Source organism: Carcharhinus amblyrhynchos, chromosome 2 (assembly GCF_965287045.1).
Source record: "Carcharhinus amblyrhynchos chromosome 2, sCarAmb.v2.hapA, whole genome shotgun sequence".
Lineage (NCBI taxonomy): Eukaryota > Metazoa > Chordata > Chondrichthyes > Carcharhiniformes > Carcharhinidae > Carcharhinus > Carcharhinus amblyrhynchos.
In genome coordinates this window covers 121,738,968-121,766,721 of record NC_137325.1, presented here as the reverse complement: position 1 = coordinate 121,766,721, position 27,754 = coordinate 121,738,968, and the positions used below count along the sequence as shown (strand labels likewise).

The following is a 27,754-nucleotide window of genomic DNA, read 5'->3' as shown; positions in this document are numbered from 1 at the left end:
AAAATGAGGTCAAATGAGGAGCTGTGTTATTTATCATTGGAAAATTCTACTTTTATGTCATATTTGAAAGCTAATTGTTAAAACTAAATTTGAAGAAAATTGTCACCTTTTAATTGCAATTAAGCCAAATAAAACAAATCCTCACTTTATGACTTAAATCTAAGAGTATTTTACTTACTGTAGGGTCCCAGTAGTTCTTGCTGACCCTTTACTACAAAAAATAGAAACAAAGTAAATCAGTCTATAATTTGCAAATTCATTCACTATCTCATTTATATTAAACTGGTAATACTTGGAACTAAAAAAATATGTTTTTGCAAGCATGTGACCTCTCCAGACATCTGTCTCATACGTTTGGAACGTGGTGCGATTTTTCTTACCCCCTCGAGTGCCTGTGGCATGCAGCCAACTTCCAAATGTCAGGAGGAATTAGTCCAGTGCTTTGACTTCAAAGTCTTTGTCATGAAAGCTTATTTCAGTTTGCTCTTGGCCTTGCCTGGAAGCTGAAAGAGTAACTCCAGTATATCACATACACTTAAGATATTTACTATGGAGACTGCTTTATTACTGTTCTGTGATGCCATTTGTTCAAAGATTTTTTTTCAAATTAAAGCAAGTTCTTTTTATTTATTTTCTTCCCCACATATATTCACAATATTAAGTCAGGGGTGTTGGTTTTAAGCAGTTTGAATATTAAAAGAATATTGCTATAACAATAGATGTTGAAATAATTTATGATTTTTAAAAAAACTTGAGATCAATTACTGTCTTCTCTTCTGGGCAACTATCATCGTTCAGATTTCTAAATGGTGCAGATGGGTTCGTCTTAACACTTTTGTGTGGAATGTGGAATTGGTGTTAACGAGAATTTGGAATGGTATATCTGTGGTATTTAATTTGGCTGCCTTTCCGCTAGTTCAAAAGCTGTTGTTTCTTGGAACTTCTTAGCTCCATGGTGACCTTTCATTCAATACAGTACTACCTCTGTTTTGATTATCTTGAATTGAAAGGCACCCCCCCCCCCACCACACCCACGTCATATTCATGTAGCCTTTTCTGTTCGTCCTAAGTGTTGTGTTTTTCTGAAATGACTGCTTTATTATCATATCCAAACAAATTGCAGTGCAAAACTCATTTCTACATGCAGCAAATGATGGATAAAATTTAGTTTTTAAATATGGGCCATAATGATAGTGTAGTCTTTAAAGGTCCCAAGACTTGGTTAGCTATGAAGCACCTTAAAATTATTTTCCAGGTCGTCGATGGTTACGAAATCCATGAATGTGACCCTGTAAAATTGTTTTAATGATTGCGGATAATTTGCACGCATTCCTTTAGTTTTGCAATTTTCTCCCTTTCTGACTTTACAACAGTGACTTGTGCTGGGGTGCCGTGCTGCGGGTGACACCTGCCATCTTCTATTTCACTATTCTTCAAGATTGAGCCTGCACAGAATCGTCAACCGCATATTCGTCTGTGTACTGGGGAATATCCAAATTGAGCTTGTGCTTGTGCACCAACAATTCACCCATTTCCCTACCTGCGCTTACAGATATATATGTACATGTATATATGTATATATACAAATTAGGAGCAGAAAGAGGCCACTCGGCACCTCCCCCCCGCCCCTTGACCTGCTCCACCATCTAGAAGATCACAGCTGATCTGATTGTAACCTCAGCTACTCCGATACCCTATTACTCTCTTCCATTTCAAGAATCTGTCTAACTCTTGCCTTAAAAATATTCAAAGCCTCTGCTTCTGCCACCTTTTGAGGAAGAGCGTTCCAGAGACTCGTCATTCTCTGAGAGATAGAAATTCCCTTCATCTCTATCTTAAATTGGTGATTTTTTTTAAGCACTGATCCCCAGTTCTAGGTTCTCCTACAAGATCCTCTCTGCATTCACTCTGTCAATATCCCTCAGGAACTTATGTTTCAATCAATTCACCACTTCCTGTTCTAAATCCCAGCGGATACAGGCCTAGCCTGTCCAACCTTTTCTCATCAGACAACCTTTCTATTACAGGTATTACTTTTGTAAGCCTTCTCTGAACTGCTCTTAACGCATTTACATCCTCTCTTAAATAAGGAGACTAATACTGTATACAATACTTCAGATGTAGTCTCACCAATGTTCTGTTTAACTGAAGCAGAAACTTTGAAATTTGATGACCACCATCAAGTTTTTACCCCTCCATTGGATTAAAATGGCCCAAACCCAGATCATGAACTGTCATCCTGGCACATCACCCTTCCATGTTTTTCTTCGCTAGCTCTGCACAATATTCTCTTCGAACACTCAGGTTCTACTTTTATCAATGATCTGATCTTTTTCCACATTCCATACCATTAATCTTGCCTGTTCTTGGAAGATTAATCCTTGGCACCTGCATCTACCTCACAATGTGTTACCTCTTGGCAACGTCATCTTTAGATCTAGGGTACAATTTCAGATTTAAGTTGATGCAATCAGCTCTACATTTCCTCCACATCTCTCAAACTCTGCTGTGTGATTCATTATCTGGCATCCAGCCTTTAATGAGTGCAATTTTCTCCGACTAGGCATTTGGAAGAATGAAAACTGTTGTTCTATAATCCTTTCTTTTTAAACTGTATAATTTTATCACAGTTGCGGCCTTGGAGTCATATTTGACCTTAAATCAACTCTATTGCAAAACTTGTTCATTTTTCATTTTTGTAATATTACCTGTGTCAACCTGAATCCAGTGAAATCTTCATCCATACTTCCCTCACCTACACACACAGCTATCCCAATGTTGTACCAGTTATTGTCTTCTCTTCTGCTCTCTTTACACTTGTACTCATTGAAACTGTAAAATTCTGCTCATCCTATCCTACAGCAAGTCCTACTCTAATTACCCTTATTCTCACAAACCCATCCCTAAATGGTTTAAATTCAAAATTCTCATTCTTATATTGAAATCTGTCATTGTGTCATCATTATGTTTTTACTCATTTCTTAGCCCTACAATTCTGTTATCCTCTCCTCTGACTCTGGCTCTTCTTCCTTCCCTTGACCATATCTCATTATCTCGTTGGTCTTACATTTGTTTAATGTTGGGAAGATCTTGTTTAACTTGGGAAGAAAACATGATGTCAACAGTTCTTAACCATATTCACGTGTAAAATTCAGAAGCATTTATTGAATTTTTTTGGTTAAACTGGAGACTATCGCATCAGAATTTGTGGGCCAGGCAGAAATAGGTTAGTTGCCAGTTTTGCACAGATATGTACATTTCCACACAGGAATTGAACATAATCTGGGTATAGTATTTATCAAATGTTACCTGGAAAGTGGGATTGGGTGGGAGAGAGGGGAGGTGAATAGATGAAGTGAGAGATGAGAGCAGTAAAGTTATAGCAATTATGGTGAATGTGGAATGGCTACCTATAACATACAGGTACAGAACCAATTGTCTCCAGACAATCAGAGAATATTTAATGAAGTTCAAACAATTAATATGTTTTGTACAAAATGAAGACAGCTGTTATGTTGAAATGATGTAATGTAGTTTGAGATTTGATGAAGAGCTGAGCATGCATTTAGTTCTTTAAAATAACTGGAGTTTGCAGATTCACAGTAGTTTATGATAAAGTACAAAACCCGATTGCAAAAATATTATTCCATTGTGTGAAGTTGGAATTAGAATTACTTCCAATGCAATCTCTGTTTAATAGCCACCATATGTGAAATTCCAAACAAAGAATGTAGATTGATGTTCCTTAACTGATGGTGAAGCCACATACATCAGGAATTCTTCAAAGTGCTGTCACATCCATCTAAGAATTGAGGCTTGTTTTTCCTGCTCATTTTCTGCCTGTATTGTGTTGCACGCTCTCTTGTATGAAACTATTCATGGGCACGGATGTACTGCCAGTTTGTTATTGCACACTTATGCCCAAGATTCTTAAGGCTTGGGAAGAGCATTGGTTAATCTTTTCCTGTTCTGCTTTCCCGTATCCTCTTCAAATCCTCCAAGGAACAGCATGATTGATTGCCTTGGTGCATATGTAATCGAATGAGGTCCCGATTTTGTTTTACAATTGGGTCTTGTTACAGCTGTGTGTGACTTTGGACACTTCTTATTGCGAGCATCTTCAGCAGTACTTGAAAAGCAGCTGCACATGGGTGGTCCTAATTTCCAAGCAAGACATGTCTATACACCTCCGGACTTGAGATGTATGTTTGCCTGAGCTTTGACTTGGGAAACATTTTAACTTCCACATATGGGAAACCTGTGTAATGAAGTTGGTCAACAAAGCAATTAAACATTTTGCTTTGACAATCGGTCATAATTACTGAAAGAAAATCTTTTTCTAAAAGAAACTCTAAAGTTTGCAGTATGGGAGTGTTTTAATTATTTGCGTACGTCATATTAGAATATGAGAAATAGAACAGTTTCCAGCCTTTGCGTATCAGCAACAGCCACTCTCAGGTATAGCACAGCCAGATGCAGAGTCAAGTTCTGCAACAATAAGTATCTTAGCCCCAACCCCAAATGGACTTCCTGCTCCTATTGTGAGTGAAATTTTAATTGAAATTGTTTTTGGTGACTGCATTTGCAAAATTGTCAAACAACGTCTCAGTCATACCTGCAGGCTCTTCACACACCATTTAATGTTTTGAAACATATTTGCATAGCATGGTATAATTCTGGTGTTCTCACGTTGTCAGGAAAACAATGGGTTGGAGGTGTCAAAAATGGAGAGAAATGTCACCTTCCTGCACTTCCATGTGGGATGTAATGACATACTCATAATTTTAGGTTTTATTAGTTAATGCTGTCACAATTTTTTAGGTCTTTCATGGGCTGTAGGCTTCACTGGCTAGGCCAACATTTATTGCCCATCCCTGGTTGCCCTTGAGAAAGATGGTGGTGAGCTGTCTTCTTGGACTGCTGCAGTCCTTGGGATGTAAGTGCATCCATAGTGTGTTAGGGTGGGAGTTCCTAACACACTAGGAATGTGTTAGTTTCTGTTAGTGACAGTGAAGGAATGGCGATATATTTCCAAGTCAAGATGGTGAGTGACTTGGAGGGGAACCTCTAGATGTGAACGGTATAGAAAATACTTTTTCACATTTCTGAATTGTATCAGCTGTACTGTTGATAATAAAGCGAAAGGATTCAACTAACTTGGCTCTTAAACTGTGCCTTTTGTGTCCTTTCAGCACTCTTGTAAGTCCTGCCCATTGTCCAGTTTCTCCCACCTTCTCAGTTTTGAGAAGTTCCTTTGGGCATTTTGTTATGCTATGTGCTGGCTAACCACTGTTGTTTTCAGGCTTGCTACTGAATTGCATTGTATTTGGACTGTAAGAGTACATTTCTAATATAGAAGTCACTCTTTGAGAGTAAATTTTTGACCAAAAGTAAACAGCCTTATGTTTTTAAACTGTAAATGCAACAACTTCAGAGAAGCTGTAAATCGTAGACTTTGTTCACTTGGCAATAAGAATGCTAATCTAGTGTTGTATAAACAATTCTATTCAGACTTGGGGCTTGGCTTTGAAAACATTGAAGTTTTGGTATTCAAAGCCACAGCTATCACTTTGGGCGTACAACACATGTTGTTAGTTTATAGGATGCTGATTGTACCACATGATTGGAAATGTGGACCACCACAAATTTAGTAGAACCAAATCTACACTCTCAGCCACCAGGCATCGAGAACTAAACCCTGCATCAAGCACATTTCCAGACCGCTGAAGGTCAAATTAGGAGTACTTACTGAAGTGCTAGAATCAAATGCCAATTCGACCAACCTGTTTGGAAATGTTTGCGTTATGACATAACATTCACCCAAGTTATTAGTGTTGTACTTGAATAGTATCAAGAGAAATCTAAGGTTTTAAAGCTCACCCAGCCCTTGATAATGCTGTTCTTGCAGCCACAGATGCTACGTAATGCCCATCATGATGGCAGAAAACCCATCGTCGGAAATAGTAAGTGAGGATAAACGTGCACAGGGGAGAATTGTGCCACCTGTGCAGGAACAGCAAAAATCACACTTCTGAAGGTGCAGAGGGATGTTATCCCTCTGAAAACAGATGTTATTCTTTGTAAAGGGACAGGTTCTTCTGAATCATTCATTTTAGTGTCAGTTCAGCAGGGTGTTCTAATTTGTTCCCATTGTGTATATGTGCATTACACATATTATAAATAATAGTATTTGTGCATTTTTGATTATTGGACTGTTGAAGTGAGGGTTGCTAGTGTTGATAAATGAGGCATTTAGTATTTCAGGCATTCAGTGATGGCATTGAGCATTTACAAGTCTGGTACAGTTGGATCAGATACAGCCCAAAAATTCATCTCCTCTGCCTTTACAACACGCTTCAGTCCAACCTCAACTGAAATTATATAGCATTTTCTGTTTGCCACACTGGCTAGCTATCCTGGCAGCAAATCACCAATTTCACTCGCTTGGTGTCAGTTGCGGGTCCACTCGGAAGTGGAATGAGATTTCCCCGAACTTATTTCACAGAGAGCTATTGCGGCCAGAAAACTCTCATTGCCTTGATCTCTGCTGGATTTGAATCCGACTCCCAGATATGAACAGCTTGGGTGTAATCCACTGCAACTTATCCTCTTGAGATAATTACATGTATAAATTGAATAGAGGACATCGCACTAGAAGCTGTGGCTTATCACCTCTCATGAAACTTGACTTTAAATCAAACAGTATTGATATTCTGCTGCATCGGGTTACATGGATTAGTTTAATTGACGTGTATCAATCACTCAGAATTAGGTAAATCCCACAGCAAATGTCAGAGCTAGTTAAATAAGCCTATTTTCTGCATTGGAACCAAATAGAGACAAAATTTGACAAGTCTTAAACCCCAGAGACAAAGAAAATCAGCATGTGACTGCACAGTCTCCCTCATCGCTTGCAACTGTAATTTTGATATTTCTGAAAACAAAAAAATATGCAATACAATGTGCATTTTAAGACCTTCTGAGATTATAATGCTTTTCTGATTTAAAAAAACACACTGAAACAACTGAAGGGGACTGTTGAAGTCTGACAGGGCGCCATGGGAGGTATTGTGCAAAATGGCATAGAGAGTTAGTCATTAAGCACGACTGTCATAGCAAATTATTTTGAATCCTGGTGAGGAGTTTTATTCATTGGGTGCCCAGTCGGATGTAGGCCCAGGGCACCTAGTTGTAATCCCCCCCCACCATGCTGCTCAATGGTACTTCAATGCAGATTTTCGCTTTCTCCCCAGCTCGAGACACCTGGGAGTCCCCCTGGGCTTGATTTGCCTATTGATGCTGTGATGGACGACAGAGAGCGAAGGATTTCACATTCACTTTACAGTGGAATCGAGGGACTGGATGAGTCACCCACCAGGAATATTGGGTTTAACAGAGTGATGGGTGAGTGAAGTACCCATTTGATGGAGCAAACTTTCCTTACAGGATCTGATGGAGGATAATTAGTGCAATTTGTTTACTGATATAGGATCATGTCCACTTTTTAATGCCTGATATTCCAATTATGTAAATTTCTGACATTGGTTTTGCTATTTTTTTAACAAGCAGTGAAACCTGGTTTGGAGATTGGGTGAACATAAGAACATAAGAAATAGGAGCAGGAGTAGGCCATCTAGCCCCTTCAGCCTGCCCCGCCATTCAGTAAGATCATGGCTGATCTGTCGTGGCTCAGTTCCACATTCCCGCCCTCTCCCCATAATCCTTAATCCCCTTGCCTATCAAAAACCTATCAACCCGCGTCTTAAAAATATTGAGCGAGGCAGCCTCCACCACTTCAACGGGCAGAGAATTCCAGAGATTCACCACCCTTTGAGTGAAGAAGTTCCTCCTCAACTCCGTTCTAAACCACCCCCACCCCCCCCCCCCCCCCCCCCCCCACCATCTTGAGGCTGTACCCTCTAGTCCTACTGTCCTTTCTGAGTGGGAAGAGCCTCTCCACCTCTATCCTATCCATCCCATTCAACATCTTATACGTCTCAATGAGATCTCCCCTCATTCTTCTAAACTCTAACGAGTACAAGCCTAGTTTATTCAGCCTCCCCTCATAGTTCAACCCCCTCAACTCCAGAATCAGCCTAGTAAACCTCCTCTGCGCTCCCTCCAAGGCCAAAATATCCTTGCGTAAGTGCGGCGACCAAAACTGCACACAGTACTCCAGCTGCGGCCTCACCAGTGCCCTATACAGTGAGGGGGCGAGGTCTGGGGGCTTCTTACTCTTTACTCCTTACTAGTTGGAATTATTTTTATTCAGATCAAGACTGCATACTTTACATGACTTCACCAATGAGGTTATTAGCGCTTCCTGTGAAACCATCAAAAATTCTTAAAGAAACATTTAGTGAATAAAAGTTCACCGTGTATAAATGCCCAGATTATAGGTCAATGCGTGGAACTTGGAAATCTTTTTCATCTTTGTTTTAAATAAACAATTTCAGTGACGTACAAGATTTTCCATTCACCTTTAGGGCTTGGTACTGATTCGCTGACCTTGCCTGTGGTGGGGATTCTCTGATGCCGCTGCAGTGACCAGAGATTTGGCTAAGTGCCAAATTCTCTGTTCTCGCTAGCAGTGGCAGTGGGGCTTGCAGGACTGGAGAATTCCAACCAAAATGTATCTCTGCCTCATCTGTGAAGCCACTATCCCAGGACAGTACGCAAATATTACCATTCCTTTGTTTGAAAATCATTTGCAGCTCAATTATAATGAAGTTTACAAAACTGTCGTGGTAAGGATGGAGGAGCCCACGTGATCCCATGTGGGATTTCTGTCACACTAAATGCATAAGAAAATAAGAAATATACCAAACCTCACAGGCCATAAATCTGATATTCTGTCGATCGTTGTTGTTTGTTTTTACAGATACAAAACATTTAAATTAATCAATTTGGAATTCAAAACCAAACATTTATAATTATCCAAAGCTCTGGATCATGATGGTTTCAGATGTTACAGCTTATTTTCTGTGTGAACTGATTATTTTCTAATGCAAACAAAAGCCACAAAAATATAAATTTTTGCATGAGTACGGAAAAGGTCTTGTGTGTTCTCCTCCATCCTGTCTTCTGCATTGGAGCCTGGTCAATTTTCCTTGGAATTCAAAATAAAGCTCCTCTTGTGAATTAATACCTAGTATTTTGTTCAAGTTTTTGCAGCCCTCACCCCTCGCATCCCATCACCTCCCACACACTCTCCATGCCCCATCCATGCCACCTAGCACTCAGATTGATATCAGAGCTCTCAGCTAAGGATATATAATGAGGGTTGGCTCAAAGGCTAGAAATATATCAGGTTGTTGAAACACTGTAGTGTGTCATTGAAACTTTAAAGGGTATGGATAATTGACACATTTATTGGGCGGTTGTAAAAGCTATTTTTATGAATGACTGACTTTTTTAAGCTTTTCTCTTTACATAACTTACATGGATGCAATGCTTCAAAAGGACATAGACAAGTTGGTGAAGTGGGCAGATAGGTAACAGATGAAGTTCAATGCAGAGGAGTGTGAGGTGAAGCATTTTGATAGGAAGAACATGGAGAGACATCAGAAAATAAGGGATAAGATTCTTAAAGGGCTGCAGGAACAGAGGACCTGAAAATGTGTGCGCGTAGATCATTGAAAGTGGTAGGACAGGTGGAATGGGCAGTTAAGAAAACATGAAGTGTTCTGGGTTTTATTAATAGAGGCATAGAGTACAAGAGCAAGGAGGTTTTGCTGAACTTGTACAAAATACTAGTTAGACCTCAGACGGAATATTGTGCACTGTTCTGGATGCCACATTGTAGGGAATACATGAATGCATTAGAGAGAATACAGAAGAAATTTAGAAGAATGGTTCCAGTGATGAGAAACTTCATTTATGAGGATCTATTGGAGAGGTTGAGATTGTTGTCCTCGGAGAGAAGAAAGCTAAGAGGAAATGTTCCAACTCATGAGGGCACTGGATGGAATAGATAGGGAGAAACTGTTCCTGCTCTTAAAAGAATCTGGAATGAGAGGGCACAGATTTACAGTGATTTGCGAAAGGAGCAAACATGTTGTGTGAAAAATCTCAGCACCATGAGTGTTTTGGGTCTGGAATGCTCTGCCTGGAAGTGTGGAGGAGGCAGTTCCAATTGAGGCATTCCTGAGGGCATTAGGTGATTCCTTGAATTGGGGCAGGGGTAGAGGTATAAGTCAGGGGAATGGCACTAAATCATGATGCTTGTTTGGAAAGCCTGTGCACACATGATGGGCCAAATGATGGCGGTGCCTCGAGAAAGAGGAATGAGCGCAGTTGTAAGGGATGCTTTGCAGGAGAATGCTGGGGGCATCAGATCCAGAATATCATCCGCCTTCCCTGATTGGCCAAATAACCCAGAGGTTCAGCTTATAGAACCTGGGGAAAGCTCGCTTCATCATCATTCAGTTTCCTGACTTGCAAATGATCCCACTATTTGATCTTGGCCTATTAGGAAAATTCTACACATGATTTCCATTGAACTGTCTTCTATGTTTAAATCAATATCAAATTAAATCAATCTTTGAATCCTGTGCCAACATGATGCAAATAGTAACAAGATTAGAGCCAGCACTCAGAATTAACTCTCATTCGGCTCAGTTCTTTCTTTGATGTATCCAGTTGTACCTTCCTTCCTGTCATTCCTTTTTGGACATTTGCTTCCCCTTTGAACCTCATCCATCCTGTTCACCCTCTGAATGCCCTTTGCCTCGGTAAATCTATTGTGTCTCCTGGAAACCATACTTTAGTTATAAGACCTCAGTTGTGTGCATTAGTAGGCATCAGCCATGACTCAAAGAACAATGCAACACAGGAACAGGCTGTTTGGCCCACCAAACCTGAGCCAATACATGGTTTCTATTCCTCTGTTTGCCTCCCCTTCATGTGTGTATCAAGATACGTCTTGAACGTTGCTAATTTGTCTGCTTCCACCGCTTACACTGGCACTGCATTCTAGGCACCCACCACCCTCTGTGTGAAGCACTTCCGTTGCACATATCCCTTAAGTTTTCTCCCTTTCACCTTGAACTTTGTAATTGACACTTCCACCCTGGGAAAAAGACTCTGACTACCCACGCTGTCTATGCTCCTCATAATTTTATAGACTTCAATCAGGTCGCTTCTCAACCTCCATCCTTATCGTGACAACAATCCAAGTTTATCTAACCGCTCCTCATACCTAAAACTCTCTATACTACATCCTGGTAAATCTTCTCAGCACCTTCACCAAAGTATCCATGTCCTTCTGGTAGTGTGGCGAACAGAACATCACGCAATATTCAAAAGGCAACCTAACTGAAATTTTATATAGCTGTAACATAATTTGCCAACTTTTGTACTCAATACTCTGGCTGATGAAGGCAACCATATGCCTTCTTGACCATCTTACCCACCTGTGTTGCCACTTTCAGGGATCCATCGACCTTTATGCCTAGATCCCTCTCTATGTCAATGCTCCGAAGGGTTCTGCCATTTACTCTCTAATTTGCACCTGAACTTAATTCTCCAAGATGCTTCACCTCGCATTTGTCTGGATTAAACGCCAACATGCTTCAGCTTGCATTTGGGTGGCACGGTAGCACAGTGGTTAGTACTGCTGCTTCACAGCTCCAGGGGCTGGGGTTCGATTCCTGGCTTGGGTCACTGTCTGTGTGGAGTTTGCACATTCTTCTCGTGCCTGTGTGGATTTCCTCCGGGTGCTCCAGTCTCCTCCCCAGTCAATGGTTGACTGGCCATGCTAAAAATTGCCCTTTGTGTCCTGACATGTGTAGGTTAGAGGGATTAGTGGGTAAATATGTAGGGATATGGGGGTAGGCCTGGGTGGGATTGTGTTCAGTGCAGACTCAATGGGCCAAATGGCTTCTTTCTGCACTGAAGGGTTTCTATGATTTCTATGAAACTCCACCTGCCATTTCTCTGCCCAAGTCAGCAATATCAGCTGTATCCTTTGACAATCCTCAGCACTCAGTTAATAGCACTCTGGCCTGAGATTCGGAAGGTTCTGGATTCAACTCCCAATCCAGGATTTGAACACAAAAATCAAGGCTGACCCTTCTGGTGCAGTACTAAGGATATGCTATACCACTCAAGGTGCCATCTTTCAGGAAATGCTTTAAACTGAGGGCCGATCTACCCCTTCAGATGGACATAAAGCAGTCCATGGCATTATTTCAAAGGGCAGTTACCTTGGCCTGACCAATAATTATTGTTCAATAAGCATCTCAAGATTAATTTAGCAGGCCATAATCATATTGCAGTTTGTGAGAGCTTGGTGTTCGCAAACTGGCTACTGCGTTTCTTACACACCAACAATGATTACACTTCAAAAATACTTAATTGGCTGTAAGGTGCTTTAAGACATCCAGTGGTCATGATAGGTGTTCCATAAATTGAAGTCTTTTGTTTGGTGATATATTTTCAGGTACAGAAATGATTCACGTTCCAGGCTCTTGTTAAACTTTGCCCTTGCTTTCCAGCTATCCACTGAGAAATGTACTGAAGTGGCATAGCTGTTCTCTATTTCCAGAAGATTTTACCCTGTGTAAAAGGGGAATAGGATGGTGACATTCGGTTTTGTTTGCTCTTTCATTCTTCCTCTCAAAAACGGTTTCACCTAGAATTAAATTAACATTGTTCTCTATAGTCTAAATCATTTTCTTCTTTCGTTTCACTGCAAACTGCTCACAATAAATGATTACTTTAAACTGACACTGAAAAAGGAAATGTTGTCTTTATGCTACTGTGCACTGTTATTTTCTATTTTAATTTGCTGTGACAGTTTCCATTTCCATAGATAAACCTTTGCATAAACTGTGTGGAACTGACAGGTGGATAAATTGTTCTAGCTATGGCAGTGATAAAAAAGTGAATCAAACTTCAGCTGCAATCAGTCTATTTGCAGGACAGTTGCACATCGATATTTCACTTATCAAAATAGGACCTATCTTTGAATTGGCTGTCTATTCACATTTTCTGGACATCTTTCAATACACCCAGCCCTCAAATATTTATTCTGGGCAGCTTTTGTGAATTTGGTCTTGGTAAGAATGGGCATGTGGTTGGTCCAATTTCTTTCAACCTGTGCCTTTACATCTGGTAAGCAAATCCTCCAGTGATCTCAGTAGCCTTGAGTGGACTTAAATTGGGAACCCAGAAATGCAAGGTCAGCATTACATGCTGTCACAGTAACCAGTGGCAGCACGGTAGCGCGGTGGTTAGCACTGCTGCTTCACAGCTCCAGGGACTTGGGTTCGATTCCTGCCTTGAGTCACTGTCTGTGTGGAGTTTGCACGTCCTCCCTGTATTTGTGTGGGGTTCTTCCGAATGCTGTGGTTTCCTTCCACAGTCCAAAGATGTGCGGGTTAGGTTGATTGGCCACGCTTAAATTGCCCCTTAGTGCCCTGAGTTGCCTAGGTTAGAGGGATTAATGGGTAAAATATGTAGGGCTATGGGGGTAGGCCCTGGATGGATTGTGGTCAGTGCAGACTCGATGGGTTGAATGGCTCTTTCTGAACTGTAGGGTTTCTGTGATTCTGTGAACTGGCAACCAGTGTCTAAAACTGCTCCTGAAACAAAGATATTTTGAAAGGCTGTTTTGTGTTGTAATCATGTTCTTATCTTCTGTTTACTCTCCGGTAAAGGAATCAGGCTAGAGATCTGTTATCATGTTTCTGTAAATGACCATTGAAAAGCACATTAAAGGTTCCTTTAACCAGTTTGGTGCATGAGAGCTGTCTGTATCTAAATTCTCTGGTGTACAGAATGCTGCTCTCACTGATTGTTCAGAGATATGCAAATGCTTCTTGTAACTAATTGCACAAAGGCATGTGAGACCTCCGTTTTTTTTGTACTATCTGAGTAGCTGTGGTTGCTCAGGGTACAAAATTGGAGGTCTGACGTGCCTTTGTGCAATTAGTTAGCTAAAGGTTGCTCAGTTAGAGTATATTCAAGACAAAGATCAATAAATTTTTCTCGACATTAAGAGAATTAAGAGACATCTGAAGAGTGCAAGGAGGTAAAAGAGTTCAGCTATGATCTTATTGAATGGCTTCAAGAGCTGAATGACCTGCTCCTGCTTCAATTTCCGATGCAAACTTGTGATGTGATATCTCAGGCAGCCCTTTTAGACGTAACTAGTGTACTGATTCACGAGGCTTTATTTCATACTTGTGTAAACTTGATAATTGTGATCAAGGGATATGTAAGTACTCCTAGTTTCAATTGACAACTTACAGTAGAAACAGGGAAGGTTATTGGAAACTTAAGTTCAACTCAGTCAGTGATTTGAACATTTGATTTGATATTTTACAGGGGCAGGCAGTCGAGATTGGTTTGAAACGAGGAGTAGACTAGCTTAAATTTAACTTAATTTTTTCACAGAATCCCTGTAATCCAGAAGGCAGCCATTTGGCCCCATCGAGTCTGCACTGACAACAATCCCACCTAGGCCTATCCCTGTAACCCTACATATTTACTCTGCTAATCTAACCTACACATGCCGGGACACTAAGGGGCAATTTAGCATGCCAATGCACCTAACCAGCATGCACATCTTTGGACTGTGGGAGGACACCAGAACACCTGGAGGAAACCAATGCAGATTTGGGGAGAATGTGCAAACTCCACACGGACAGTGACCCAAGCCAGGAATCAAACCCAGGTCCCTGGAGCTGTGATGCAGCAGTATTAACCATTATGCCACCATCTGCTCCGTGAGATGGTTCAGTTATGAATTCTGAATTCCTTAAAAAATAAAACCTGGGCTGTGATATGGCAATTCATAGTCCAAAGATGCAACTGCTTTCCTCAAATCGATACATGCAGCCATGTATGTAAGTGCTTTGTTTTATAGAATTGGCAGAGAACTGATGTAATTGCTTGTATTCTATGATCCAAAACCTGCAGATATTGCAATTGTTGTGCCTTTGATGCTTATTTTATTTTCTAAGCTCTAGTTAGTTTCATTTTTAAGAGTTAGCAATATTTTAATAAACAGTTCTAATTGCCTGGACACACACTTGTGATTCTAAAAGCAGCATCAATACCCATTTATTTAAGAAAAGATTTTGATTAATTAATTTTAAAGGACAAGATAATAATTTCCTGTTTGCAGTGGTGTAAGACAAATAATTACTGCATTATCAAGTTTTAACTAACAAAGAATGACATAAAAACAGGAGCTGAACGGAATCCTTAGTCCTGTAAATTATTTTTGAAAAAACATTACCCGATAAAAGAGGAAACACGAGAATAAAGAGCAGCATAAAAAGGTCATTGTAATTGTGGTAAATGTAGGACAATTGTCTTAAAATACAGAGGTTCTAATTGCTTCTGCTTATTCTCAGAATTGACTAATTCATCTCACCCAGTTAATGTTTAGAATGAGGACAAGTTTTGAAGAATTGTCACAGAAATATATTTGCAAAGTTATTGATCACAGGCATCTTTAAGTTACCAGATTTAATTTTGTTCTCATCAATAGGGATGTGACCATTGAGGATAGATACAGAATTTACATTTCAGAAACCAGCCATTTGGCCCCATCGGTCTATGCCAGCATTTATCCTCCTGCCAGTCCTCTTTAACTCAATCAGCACATATGTTTAAAAGATATAAGCAAACAAATGCATCTTAGAAAATTATCCCTACTTGTAATAATTGTCCCTAACTTGTGTCAGAACTGTATCTCTGGTGTAACCCAAGTTTACCCTATCTGTTATAATTAAATATGGGCTTTCTGCAGAATGTTAGATCTTTTGAAGCATTGGATATCAAAACAAAATACAATATTTAAATACAGTTGACCAATTTGCAGAACTGAAGTAATGTTTCTTCATTCCCATTCTTTAAAACTCTTGTAATGAATTTTAGCATTCGATTAACTCTTTTGTGTCTGAAATGCTAACATTTAGTGGTTTAACTACCTAAGCCATAAATATATTCATTCATCTGCCATCAACCTCCACGAGTGTTGTTCCCAATTTGCTCTGTTTCATTTGTCATTCTCGTATCAAGTGTGTGCCTCCTCACATTTTGATAGCTCAACCTCATCTGTTATGGTTATGCTGACTTATTTAACCTATCTTGTTCGCTTTGCAATTTTCATTTCCCACTTTCACAGTTCACTATTATCTCCTAGCTTAATTTAATTCTTTGACATTAAGTGCAGGCCATTTATACATGGAATGGCTTTGGGAGGTAGGGGCCGGAACTCTACCACCTCGCCTGCCACGGAATTGGAACAGGCGAGGGTTCGACAACGGAAATCTCCGTTGACCTTGGGCAGGAGATTCCGGTCTTGTCTGAGGCTGTAAAATCATGCCCCTTGGTAGTTACTATCTGCAGATCCAAGAATAGGCAGATAGATGGTTGGAAAAGACTGAGCTGTCCATTTAGCAAAATCCAAAAACTAATATTTTTATTTGGTATTTTCTGAAATCTTCTCAACATCTCCCTAGATAACCCATTCTACATGTTCAGTACTTTGTCCATCAACTAGTTAAATTTAAACAGTGTGCGCACATTCCCTGTTCTAAACTTGAATGTGTAATTCCAAATTCTAGTATCTGTGGCAATATCAATCATATTTTGCTTACATTGCTAATACTGGGGAGCTCTTGCATTCATATGGCACCTCCAGTTTTGAATACTTCATAGAGATTTAGCAATAAGTAAGACATGAGATGATAGGAGGGAGCGGCCAAAAGCTTGGTCAAAGATGTGGCGTTTTGGAAGAAGAGAAGGAGGTGGAGACACCAAAGGGGTTTAAGAGAGGGAATTCCAAGGCCCAAGACCTCCATGAAAAAGACACAGCTGTTAGTGGGGAGAAAGAAAGAAAAAGTCTGAGTTGGAAGCACGGAGAGTTCAGGTGTCAATGGTTGAAGAACTGAAAATAGGTTTGACAGAAAAGGGTGATACCATAGAATCAGTGGCACAAATGGCAATGCAACCCTCGTGGTCCTAGCAAACTCTTTGTAGAGCAATGCAGACAGATGCATTCCCTTGCTATCTCCTTGTGCCCCTCTAATTTCCTTTCGAAATCATCAATTGCATTGATTTCCACCACCCACATAGCTGCGGGTTCCAGATCATTACCATTTACTGAGTAAAAATGTTCTTTCCCCACATAACCTCCATTGTCCTAATGTAATTTTCAGTTTGTTTACTTGGTTTGACCGAAAAATACCCCACCCTTACCTCTTGCCAAAAACCTTACATCTGGTCCCCTAGTCCTTGTATTATGAGTTCATGGGGATAGCTTTACTTTATCTGCCTTACCTAAACCTCAGAATCCTATGCTGATTACCTGTGAGCTGCAGGGTTTCCCAAAGTTTTTCTGCCATGGAATCCTTTTGACCCACCCACCCCGCCAAGAGTACTGAAACATCCTCATGATATTGAAGAATTAAACCATAACAAATGTTAATTGTTATGAAATAGTTGCAAATATACAAAAACAAATTTTAAAAATGTTTCAAGGCTTTATATGCATACATTTATTTTGATACTTTCTGTTATTCCACAAGTACTTCCACATCTTTCCTTCATTTTGTTATTTTTAATGGGAGCATCAACACTCTCTCATTGCCCCCGTGCTCTCCCTTGTAGTCTGTCTCTGTCGTCTGCGCTCGTCCTCCCACCTCGGGCCTCTTGGGTTCCTCAGTCGCAGGTGTCCTCGGGGCCCATGCCTGAATGGACCGTGAAACCCCTGCAGGGATTGCTAGGCCTTTGTAGGCAACTTTCTTGGGGCCACTGGCAATTGCCAGGTACTGACCGCAAAATCTGATCTAAAGACATAAACTAGAAATAGTAGTGATCCAAGCTCTGAGCCTTCTGGTATCCCAATCAAAAAACAACAAAACTAACTCACGTTTGTACCTTTAAAAATTCATTTGTAAAATATGAGTGTTGCTGACTAGGCCAGCATTTATTGGCCATCCCTAGTTGCCCTAGAGAAGGTGGTGGTGAGTTGCTGCCTTGAACGTCTGTAGTCCATGTGGCGTAGGCACACCCACTGTGCTCTTAGGGAGAGAGTTCCAAGATTTTCAGCGACAATGAAGGAATGGCAATACATTTCCAAGCCAGGATGATGAATGATTTGAAGGGGAAATTCCAGGCGATGGCGTCTCATGTGTCGACTGCCCTGTCCTTCGAGGTGGTAATGGTTGTGTGTTCTGAAGAAGCCGTCTAAGGATGTTTGGTGAGTTCCTCAGTGCATCTTGTAGCTCTTAGACACTACTGCCACTGCATTGGTGGTAGAGGAAGTGAATCTTTGTGGAAGATGTGTCAATCAAGCGGGCTGCATTGATCTGGATGATGTCTAGCTGCTTTGGTCTTGTTGGAGCTGCATTCATCTGGGTATTATATAACACCTTTAACATAGTAAAGCACCCAAAACACTTCACAGGAACATTATCAAGCAACATTTGACATTGCTTCACTTCATCTTAACTGAATTTCTATGAAATAACTCATTTATTCTTACATTTTGGCTAATTTCAGATCCATTCCCATAGTTTACCTTGAATTCCCAGAGCTTTAAGTTGAATTAATAGATTTCCATGTGAAATTTATATAATTATCTAATCAATGAGGAACAGGGTGATGGATAAGAAGCAGAAAGCAGGACTTGGCATAGATAACTAGATGAAATACAGATAGCAGAAGTTTTGATGAGTTGAAGTTTATGGAAGATTGGGAGAATGTTGCAGTGATCAAGACTGAATATGGCAAAGTTATGTGTGAGGGTTTTGTTGTTTTGTCAAGTCATAGCTTATCTTGTTATGCCAAGCCTTAATATGGGCCACTTGTGTTGTCACTTTTTAAAATAAACTAAGCAGGCTGCTTCCAGCTTGACCACCCCCTGTGTACTTAGTCTGTGTGTCAGTTATGTTATTTGAATGGCCTCCTACAGCTCAGTGTTTTCTGCAAAGTTTAATGGCTTTGCTTCTTTCCCCCGGTCCAAATCATTTAAATATTTTATCGACAGCAATGGCCAGGGAGGGAAATCTGTAACTGACTTTGTAAGCAAGTGATCCTGTAATTTACAGGAATGACATATAAGGGAAGATTGCCTTTTCTCCCCTCTTATAGAAAGAAGGCTGAATGGAGATATAACAAAAATATTTTTAAACTTTGAAAGATTTGGCAAGTTAGATTGAGGTACTATTTTCTGCTATGAGCAGAAGTGTAAGAGGATCATATTTACAAAATGACAGCAAAAGAAATGACGAAGCACAGGAGCAACTTTTTTGACTAAAGGAGCAGTAGGACACGTGGAACAAGAAACCTTAATAGGGTTCAAGGACAGATCCTTGTAAACAAATGGAATTCAGAATCATTAGAAATACACCAAGGAATACAGTGTGTAGACAGGCTGGATGGACCACAGGTCGTCTTCTGTCTGAAGCTGTTACTATATTACCATAACTATGTTACAAGACTGTAATTTCATTGCCACATTCAACAGACATTGGTAAACAACTTTACTCTTGTGGTTTATAATGTCTGAAAACCGATTACAGATCTCCTAATCTGGTACCAGTTGTTTATTATCATGTTTATTGTATGTGTATATATAAAAAATTAAAATTTGAATTGAACATCCACCCGAAGTCATAACTGTTGAGAGCATTACATATATATAGTGTGTATATGTACATGTACATATATATGTATATGTACATACACACACTATATATGTATATATGTATGTGTGTGTGTATATGTACATATACACACACACACTATATGTGTATATGTACATGTACATATATATGTACATATACACACACACTATATGTAATGCTCTCAATAGTTATGACTTCGGGTGGATGTTCAATTCAAATTTTAATTTTAAACATTTCAATAAAATCTCAGGTGTAGGGTTTGCGACAGATTGGGATGGGGGAACTATCCATTTAATTTTCTATTGTTTTGTGGATTCACTGCTGGAAAGATGCCAATTATCTCAGACTGCAGGAAGAACCTCAGTTGTGTTCTAGTAACTTGACTGGAAGAAGACGGCATGTACAGGCAGATAGCAGAGTATTTTAAACGTCAACATAGTGAAGAATGTTTTTCGCTCCTAAGTTAACTTGTACAATGTACTATAATGAATGGCTTGTGCAATGCTTAATTATAAGGGATTGACAAGTGATGTTAGGAAGACAAATGAATACATCTTACACTTTCTACGCGATGAACAAAAGAAACCTGTGGGAGAGGGTAATCAGGCAAGTGTATCGTTACATAGAATGGAAGAAACTTGCATGCTTTTCTAAAGCAGCAGATTATAGTATGATTTTTATTGGCTGAGTGATATGCTCAACATCACACAGCAAGGGAGAAAGAGTTGCTTTTCAATGACATTGGCTGCAGGTACGCAGTTGCCTGCTGTCGACAGTTCAGCATATGTGAAAGATGTTGCGTAATTGTCTCTAAAGACCTCCAATTGGCCACAGTTATCAGTGTTAGATTGACAGATGGAAAGTCAGAAGAATGCTGATTGGAGGTCAGGGGTCTTCACATTGGCAGTGTTCCCCTGATACCCCATTGTGAATATAAAAGCATCCTAATGCGGACCTATTTTAGCTTAGAACTTCCTTGTACTGAACCACTCCCCACTGTGCAGGACATCAGTGAAGTAAACTGCTTTCCATGTACAGTTTACAAAATCACTCGGAACCAAGGAAATTACAACACAGTAGGAAATCACTTGGCCCATGGTGTCTGAGCCAGAGCAAACTCTTCAGCTGCAGCTGTCTACTCTAAACTCATTTTGCTGTTTTGTTCTCCGAACAATTCTGTTTATTCTTCCTTGTCAAATATTTATGCAATTTGTCATTTACTCCGAAGGAATTTGAATCTAAAATGGAGGTGAAAGCCATACACTGCTGTCACAGGAAATTTGAATTATAATCCAAAAAAATGCTGGTGAAACTCAGCAGGTCTGGCAGCATCTGTGGAGAGGGAAACAGAGCGAATGTTTCAAGTCTCTGAAGGAGAGTTATACAACCTGAAAGATTCACTCTGCCTCTCCCTCCACAGATACTGCCAGAACTGCTGAATTTCTTGAACATTTACTGTTTTTATTATAAATGTAGGGATGTTTTGCTACAACTGGTAACACCAAATGAGGCAAATGTTTTCTCTCATTGTTTTTAGAGCAAGGAATACTTTACCAGATGTCAGGGATGTTCATTGATGGTTGCAGTGTTCAGTACTATTTCTGACTGCTCAGATACTGCTCACGTGCTGCAAGACCTGAACAACATTCAGGCTTTAAGTATTAAGTGGCATTTGTGTTAACAAATGACTCTCTCCAAGAAGGGGGAATCTAGACACTTCCCCTTGGCGGTCAGTGGCATTACCATTGTTGAATTCCCCACTATCAACATCCTGCCATTGTTCAGAAACATAGTTGAAAGGGAAATTCAGAGACTGGGAATTCTGCGGCCAATAACCCATCTCCTGACTTCCAAAACTTTGCCCAACATCTACAAAGCATATCTGGAATGTGATGGAACACTTCGCACTTGATGAGATAGCTCCAGCGATACTCAAGAAGCTGAACATTATCCAAAACCAAGCAAACAATTTGATCGGCACTTCATCCACCATCTATCATGTTCATTCCTTCTGTCACTGTTGGATAGTGATAGAAGTGTATACTATGTGCAAAATGGGCTGCAGCAGCTCACCAGTCCTTCAACAGCACGTTCCAAACCCACCACCACTACCACATAGAAAAACACCGACTGCAAGTACATGTGCACATCATCACCTACAAATCCCTCTTCTAATTCATGTGCCAAATCCTCCTTTAAAATGATGTACCGTTCCTTGAATGTCACTGGGTCAAAATCCTGGAACTCCCTGACAGCATTGCGGATATACCTAATCAGATGGATTACAACAGTTGAAGAAACGAGCTCATGACCACCACCTCGTGGGAAATTAGGGTGAGCAATAAATACTGGCATGGCCAGCAGCTCTCATATCCCATGAACTTCAGCGCAGTGCCTTGGTGATGGCTCCTGTATGAGTACTCTTCATGATTCATGAGTTCCATTATTTCTCAGTTTGATGTTCACTGAACTAGATGGAGTCATTTCTTGACTTAAGCTGAAGACAGCAGCCTCATTTTAGAAGCTTAATTGTTTTTTTTGGTATTAAATATCCTTAAGTGCTGTTGAGATTAAATTGCTAAATGAATGGTTCAGTGGATGGTATTTTGCAGATTTGTCAGCTCACTATTTTTCATCTGTTTGCAGGATTCTTCATTAAGCATAACATTATATGTCAAACTGGTAATGTATTTATCAGGGTTTGACTACTTCAATAGTACCTAAGAACGTCTCCATAATGTTACCTGTCACTGAGATTTTGATGGTACAGAGATACTGAACAAATTCTACCTATGTGCACAAAATGTAACTCGGAAACCCAAGCCCACTTAAAAAGGTTTTGGAGAGTCTTTTTATTAAATGCGGAAAATTTACATTTTTGGGTTTAGAGGCATTAACTATCAGAAGGCTTATTCAACCGTGGGATTGGAGGGTGGGAGATGGCATCACTGCGGAACATGATCTTGTAACCGTATTCGCTTTCCAGTGGAAATTGCTGGATAATGATCAGGGGAGAAGGCTTAATTAAGAATTTCTCTTCTCATTTAGCATAGATCAGGAAGAAAATGCTTTTGTGTAATTCTAAACAAACTCCCAGTTGTTCGTGTTTGGACAAATCTAAGTCATTTTTCAACTTATTAACAAAGTGAGCTGGTGTTTATGGATACGTTTTCACTTGTGGTTCATGGCACGCCTATATGTGAAAGGATCGCATTGTTCCACAACAGAAAATTATCGGTTGATGGAAAGGATGGGTGATGGAGTTTATTACCACATTCTCATTTTTCAAGTTCCTAGGATTCATACATAATAAGTTTATCTGTGTCTCATGACAGTAGTCATATGACATACTCAAAAGTTCAGCTTTTCAGATGTAAGAAGCAGATGCATTTTTGCAGTCATGCATTCCTTAAGCAATCCCACATCAATGAATTGAATGAATGCTTGTATAGCCTTGTTGGGAAGAATTTGTTTGCCTAAACCTCAGGTTTTGCTTTTCTATATGAAAGTTTGAGCAAATAGCTAATATTGTTCTTTTTGATATAAACATTTGTGATGATTCCAGTTAACCGGAAAAAAAAGTGGCTTTGAAAGTAGAAGTTGTCCAGAGTGTTAGCAATCATTTTCTCAATTATTTATCATGAAATGGGGGCCAACAGTAGTCTTGCATTCTGAATCCTAGTCGTCACAAGTTTGATTTGTTTCTGTTCCTGAGCTGCTTGATGTTTTAACTACCATTGTGCTTTGTAAGAAGGAATTTCCTTCCTCTGAATAGCCTCTGGTTTCTTTCTCTCCATTCCATGGATGTATATTCACTAAAAACAATTCACATTGTAATTCAATTTATTTAATAAGTAAGCTAAAATAGCTGGGGTTTATGTGAGAAGCCACCACTTTCGGACAATCCAACTTGGAATGGATCTACGCCAGATATGGTTGGTGGCAACCTTGCACCTCATAAGATGATGTTTGTGCTGTGGTAGTCAACTCTGTTACAAACATTGCTTGGTGTGGCTCAGGAGTTCCACTCTGACATGGCAGCCTCTGGGTCGTTTGCTGCAGATACGGACAGTGGGTGGAGAAGGTGCAAGTTCTGCTAGCCTCTTTCCTCTGGGCCCTTTTCTCGATCAGCTGAGCTGTTTGTATCTGCTCACCTTTTCACAAGCCTTCCCAAACAGTCAACTTTGATAGGTTATGGGCCGTTGGCAATTGTCTCCCAATTCAGTTTCAGTGTCTGCCATATTCAGGTTTTATTTGCAGATGTCCTTGTAGGAAGCTATGGACACCCAGGAGGTCATGATCCAGTGACCAGCTCACCGTACGAAAGCTCTTTAGGTATACACTCATCATACGTCAGTTGAACGTGGCTAAAACAGTGCAAATGCATTGGTTTAGTAATGAGAGCAAGCTGATGGAATGAGCACACTCCAAGACATCTGAGTTGACCTTGTCCAACCAAAATCAGGATGTGATTACCAGCTGGATTTGATCACCACCAGACATAACTCTGTGAACAGCATTCTCAATGTATGTAGCTACCAAAGCACTGATTGCTCCCTGGTGTGCATTAGGGTTAGGATGCAACTCTCAAAGCTTTTTTTATTCAAAGTGGAAATGCTGCCCCATTCTAATCCCCTCAGCCTTCAAGTTTATTTCTGTCCAGTTTTCTTTTGAAATCATTTATCATCTCTGCTTAAAAGCACATTATTGTGGATGCTGGAATCTGAAACCAAAAGAGAAAATGCTGGAAAATCTCAGCAGAGAGAAGAGCTGACGTTTTGATTCCAGATGACCCTTCGTCAAAGCTTTGACAAAAGGTCACCTGGACTTGAAACGTCAGCATTTTTCTCTCCTTACAGATGCTGCCAGACCTGTTGAGATTTTACAGCATTTTCTCTTTTGGTATTGTCTCTGCAGTGAGGCAGTGAGCTCCATGACATTACAATTTGCTACGTAAAAATAATTCTTCCTCGCATCACATCTGCATCTTTTGTCCAAAATTACAGCTGTGTCCAATAGCCTTTGTACGATATTAATGAGAAGAGATTTTCTTTGTTTGCTTCATTCAAACCTGTCATAATCTTGTACACCTCTATCAAATCTCTCCACGATTTCCTTTTCCCCAAGGAGAGTAAACCTAGCTTTTCCAACCTAACCTTCCAGCCAAAATGCCTCACCCCAACTCTTCTGCATTCTCACATCTTTCCATAAACCATAGAGACTAAAGCTGGACACAATATTCTAGTTGTTACATAAACGAAGATTTGCAAAGTTTCAGTATACCTTCATAGCTCTTGTACTCAATACTCTATATATGGAGCCCAAAATCCCATACAGTTTCCATACTATCAACCTCGATAAAGACCAATAGTTCCTCAACTGTACTGAACCGGTACTCTCCAGAATTCCCACACAGTGCAAAAGCAAAATGGAACATACTTCAGGGCACTGTCTACAATACTGCATTCTCCGCATGCAGGAAGCAAGAGTGAAAAAACATTGACTAATTCAAGGCTAGTATCACTGTGATACAACCCGTCATTGTAGCCAAGCAGTTCTCGCTCGATAATTACAAGAAAAATCAGAATGAAAAATCCCTTGATACACAAAGAGCCACTCAAAGTAGACTCCAGCAGATCGCTTGGTGGTGCGCCAATGACAACTGGTTACAATTTTATAGAATATCATAATGTTCTTTGAAACAGGGAATGCTAGCTACAACTATGAAGGGGTCAAAAAGGCAACAGGTCCATCAGCAAGGAAAACTGCTTCTTCAAAAGGAAAGGCGTTGGAGTTCATCACCAGCTGTTGAGAAGTGAGTGGAGCACTATTTTGACTTCTGAGAACACAGTCACCCAGGAAACTCTAGACAGCATAGAAAACCTGTCTGACATGGAGAAGATGAATATTGGACCAATAATGGAGGAGCGTATCAAAACACTGTTATATTTTGGCTAAATATAGACTCGTGAAATAGCAGCCATTTGCATTTATATAGTATATTTACATAGTGGCACAGCCCAAGGTACTTTTCAAGAACAATTATAAAATGTAGTCTTGAGTTTATTAAAGGAGGTGAGGACCAGAAAGGTAGAGAAGTTTAGGGGGCACATTACAGAACTTTGGTCTTAGGCAGCTGATAGTACGGCTAATGGTGAAGTGAAGAAAATTGGGGAAGAGCAAGAGGCCAGAATGGAAGGATTGAAGAGATCTTGGAGTCTTGCAGGAGGCTAGATCCAGGAAGGGGAGAGATTAATGTGGCAATTGTTTGGAGTCATGAGTCAGTGGAACACAGAAGGAGGTCATTCAGCCCATCAAGTATATGCCAGCTTTCTGTGGAGAAATCCAATCAGTTCTATTCCACTGCCTTCATCGCAGAAAAGTGACAATGCTCTGTAATAGTATTAATGAAGTAATCTGTTTGTACTCCAAAATTAAGCCACGGAAATGTCTATAAAGTGGACTTTAAGTGGAGAGAATGAAAGTACGTGAATATTGACTTTTTAATTATTTCAATCAAGATAAATTTATGCAGCAAATAAATTGTCGCCCTTTTTACCATGTTTAAATGTCATCATTTTTTTTCCACTGCAATCAGAATAACTACTCAAATTGTCACTACATGATGGGGAAAATCTGAGAAACATACTTTTTACACATGGCTTGGCATTCGTTGGTGCCTGCATTCCTTTGGCACCAGGGCAATGTTGGCAAGCAACTGATTCTTGTGGCATTTATTTCCTGCTTGCAGCTACCTGATATGATTCCATGCAATAGTGCTTCTTCCTTTTAGTGTCAGGAAATGGATTCATGTGAAATACCATTACAAGGCAGAGTTATCTTGACTTTTTCACTCTGAAATTGCTCACGGCCAGGAGCAAGTTGCCCCTCATTGGATGAAGGTGATGTGCTTTTCAAGGAGCTAAGTTCCCAGGATTCAGGTAGCATTTCCTACAACTTTCCCACATATAAATATAACATCAGTATTCGTCAATGGCACCCCAAAAGAAAAGTTACTTTACAGCCTCACAATCAAAATAATTACCGACAAAGTTAAAATTATCAATAGCTAATCTTTGTCTGAGTATCTAAGACAAATGTTGGGAAAGTACTCCAAAAAAAAAATTCAAGATGAAGTCTGCTTCAAGATGTTTTTATCTTGGGTCTCTAGATTTTCATTCATTCCTTTTTAGATATTAAGCATCACTCCGGCAGAGTAAGTAACCTTGTCCCCATGCTGCTCCTATTATTTATAGAATTTGAAGTGGTAACTTCTGGAGAAGCATTCATTTAATTTTGTTTACTCAGTTGACACTACTTAATATCAAATTTGTTTCCCTGCATCCCCTGATTTTCAATATACCAGAGACGCACTGCATCAAAACTAACAGGGAAGCCATGTTGAGATCTATCCATCCAGGAAGTATGGTCACCTGGCATTCATCACTTGCAAGGGCAGTGGAGGCCAATGTCCTCATCTTATTTAAAAGGTGCTTAGATATGCACCAGAAATATTTAACTGAGAAGGCTACAGATCAAGGACTGGGAAGAGAGATTTGGCTGGCTTTTTTTGCCATTAGTATGAATCAATAAAAGGCAAACCCTTCACTTCAGTTATTTTTTCTTCTGACCAAATGTATCCTGGAAGACCTTTACACAAAACCAACTGGTTGAGGCATTCACAAACCAGCAGGCTGTATTATTGCCCATCGAGACTTCCAGAAATTGGACCTTCAGGTCATGCCGTTGCATAATTGAACATCCAAGGGGTTGCCAGCAGGTGGAGACCCTTGTGCCAAAGCAGACACATACCTGCAGATGTCAGCAAGTGTTACTCAGTCACTGCAGACTACCTTAAACTGCCTCAGTCTGAGGACCATTAAAATGGCAAATTAATCCTTTTTAATTCTCCCTTCCATTGTTGTCCACCCTACCCACTTAATTGTGTGTAAAGACAATTCAAATTAGCAAACCTATTGACTCATTTGCTATGGGTGAAAAGCATAAAAAATAGGAGCAAGAGTAGAGCACATAGCCCATCAAGTCTGTTCCCCCATTCAACATGGACATGGCTGATCTTGAGCTTCAACTCCTGCTCCTCGTAC

The 27,754-nt window shown here is 40.1% G+C and overlaps 1 protein-coding gene across 8 annotated transcripts in view; it reads left to right on the top strand.

Moving 5' to 3' along the window:
* The window catches only part of pard3aa (par-3 family cell polarity regulator alpha, a), an 800,310-nt gene that overhangs the window by 541,017 nt on the left and 231,539 nt on the right, over nucleotides 1-27,754 (top strand). For all 8 annotated transcript variants that reach the window (XM_080212204.1, XM_080212186.1, XM_080212194.1 and 5 more), the window contains one exon: nucleotides 7,254-7,404. In XM_080212204.1, the coding sequence (XP_080068330.1) occupies nucleotides 7,254-7,404 (151 nt within the window). The remainder of the gene's footprint in view (nucleotides 1-7,253; nucleotides 7,405-27,754) is intronic.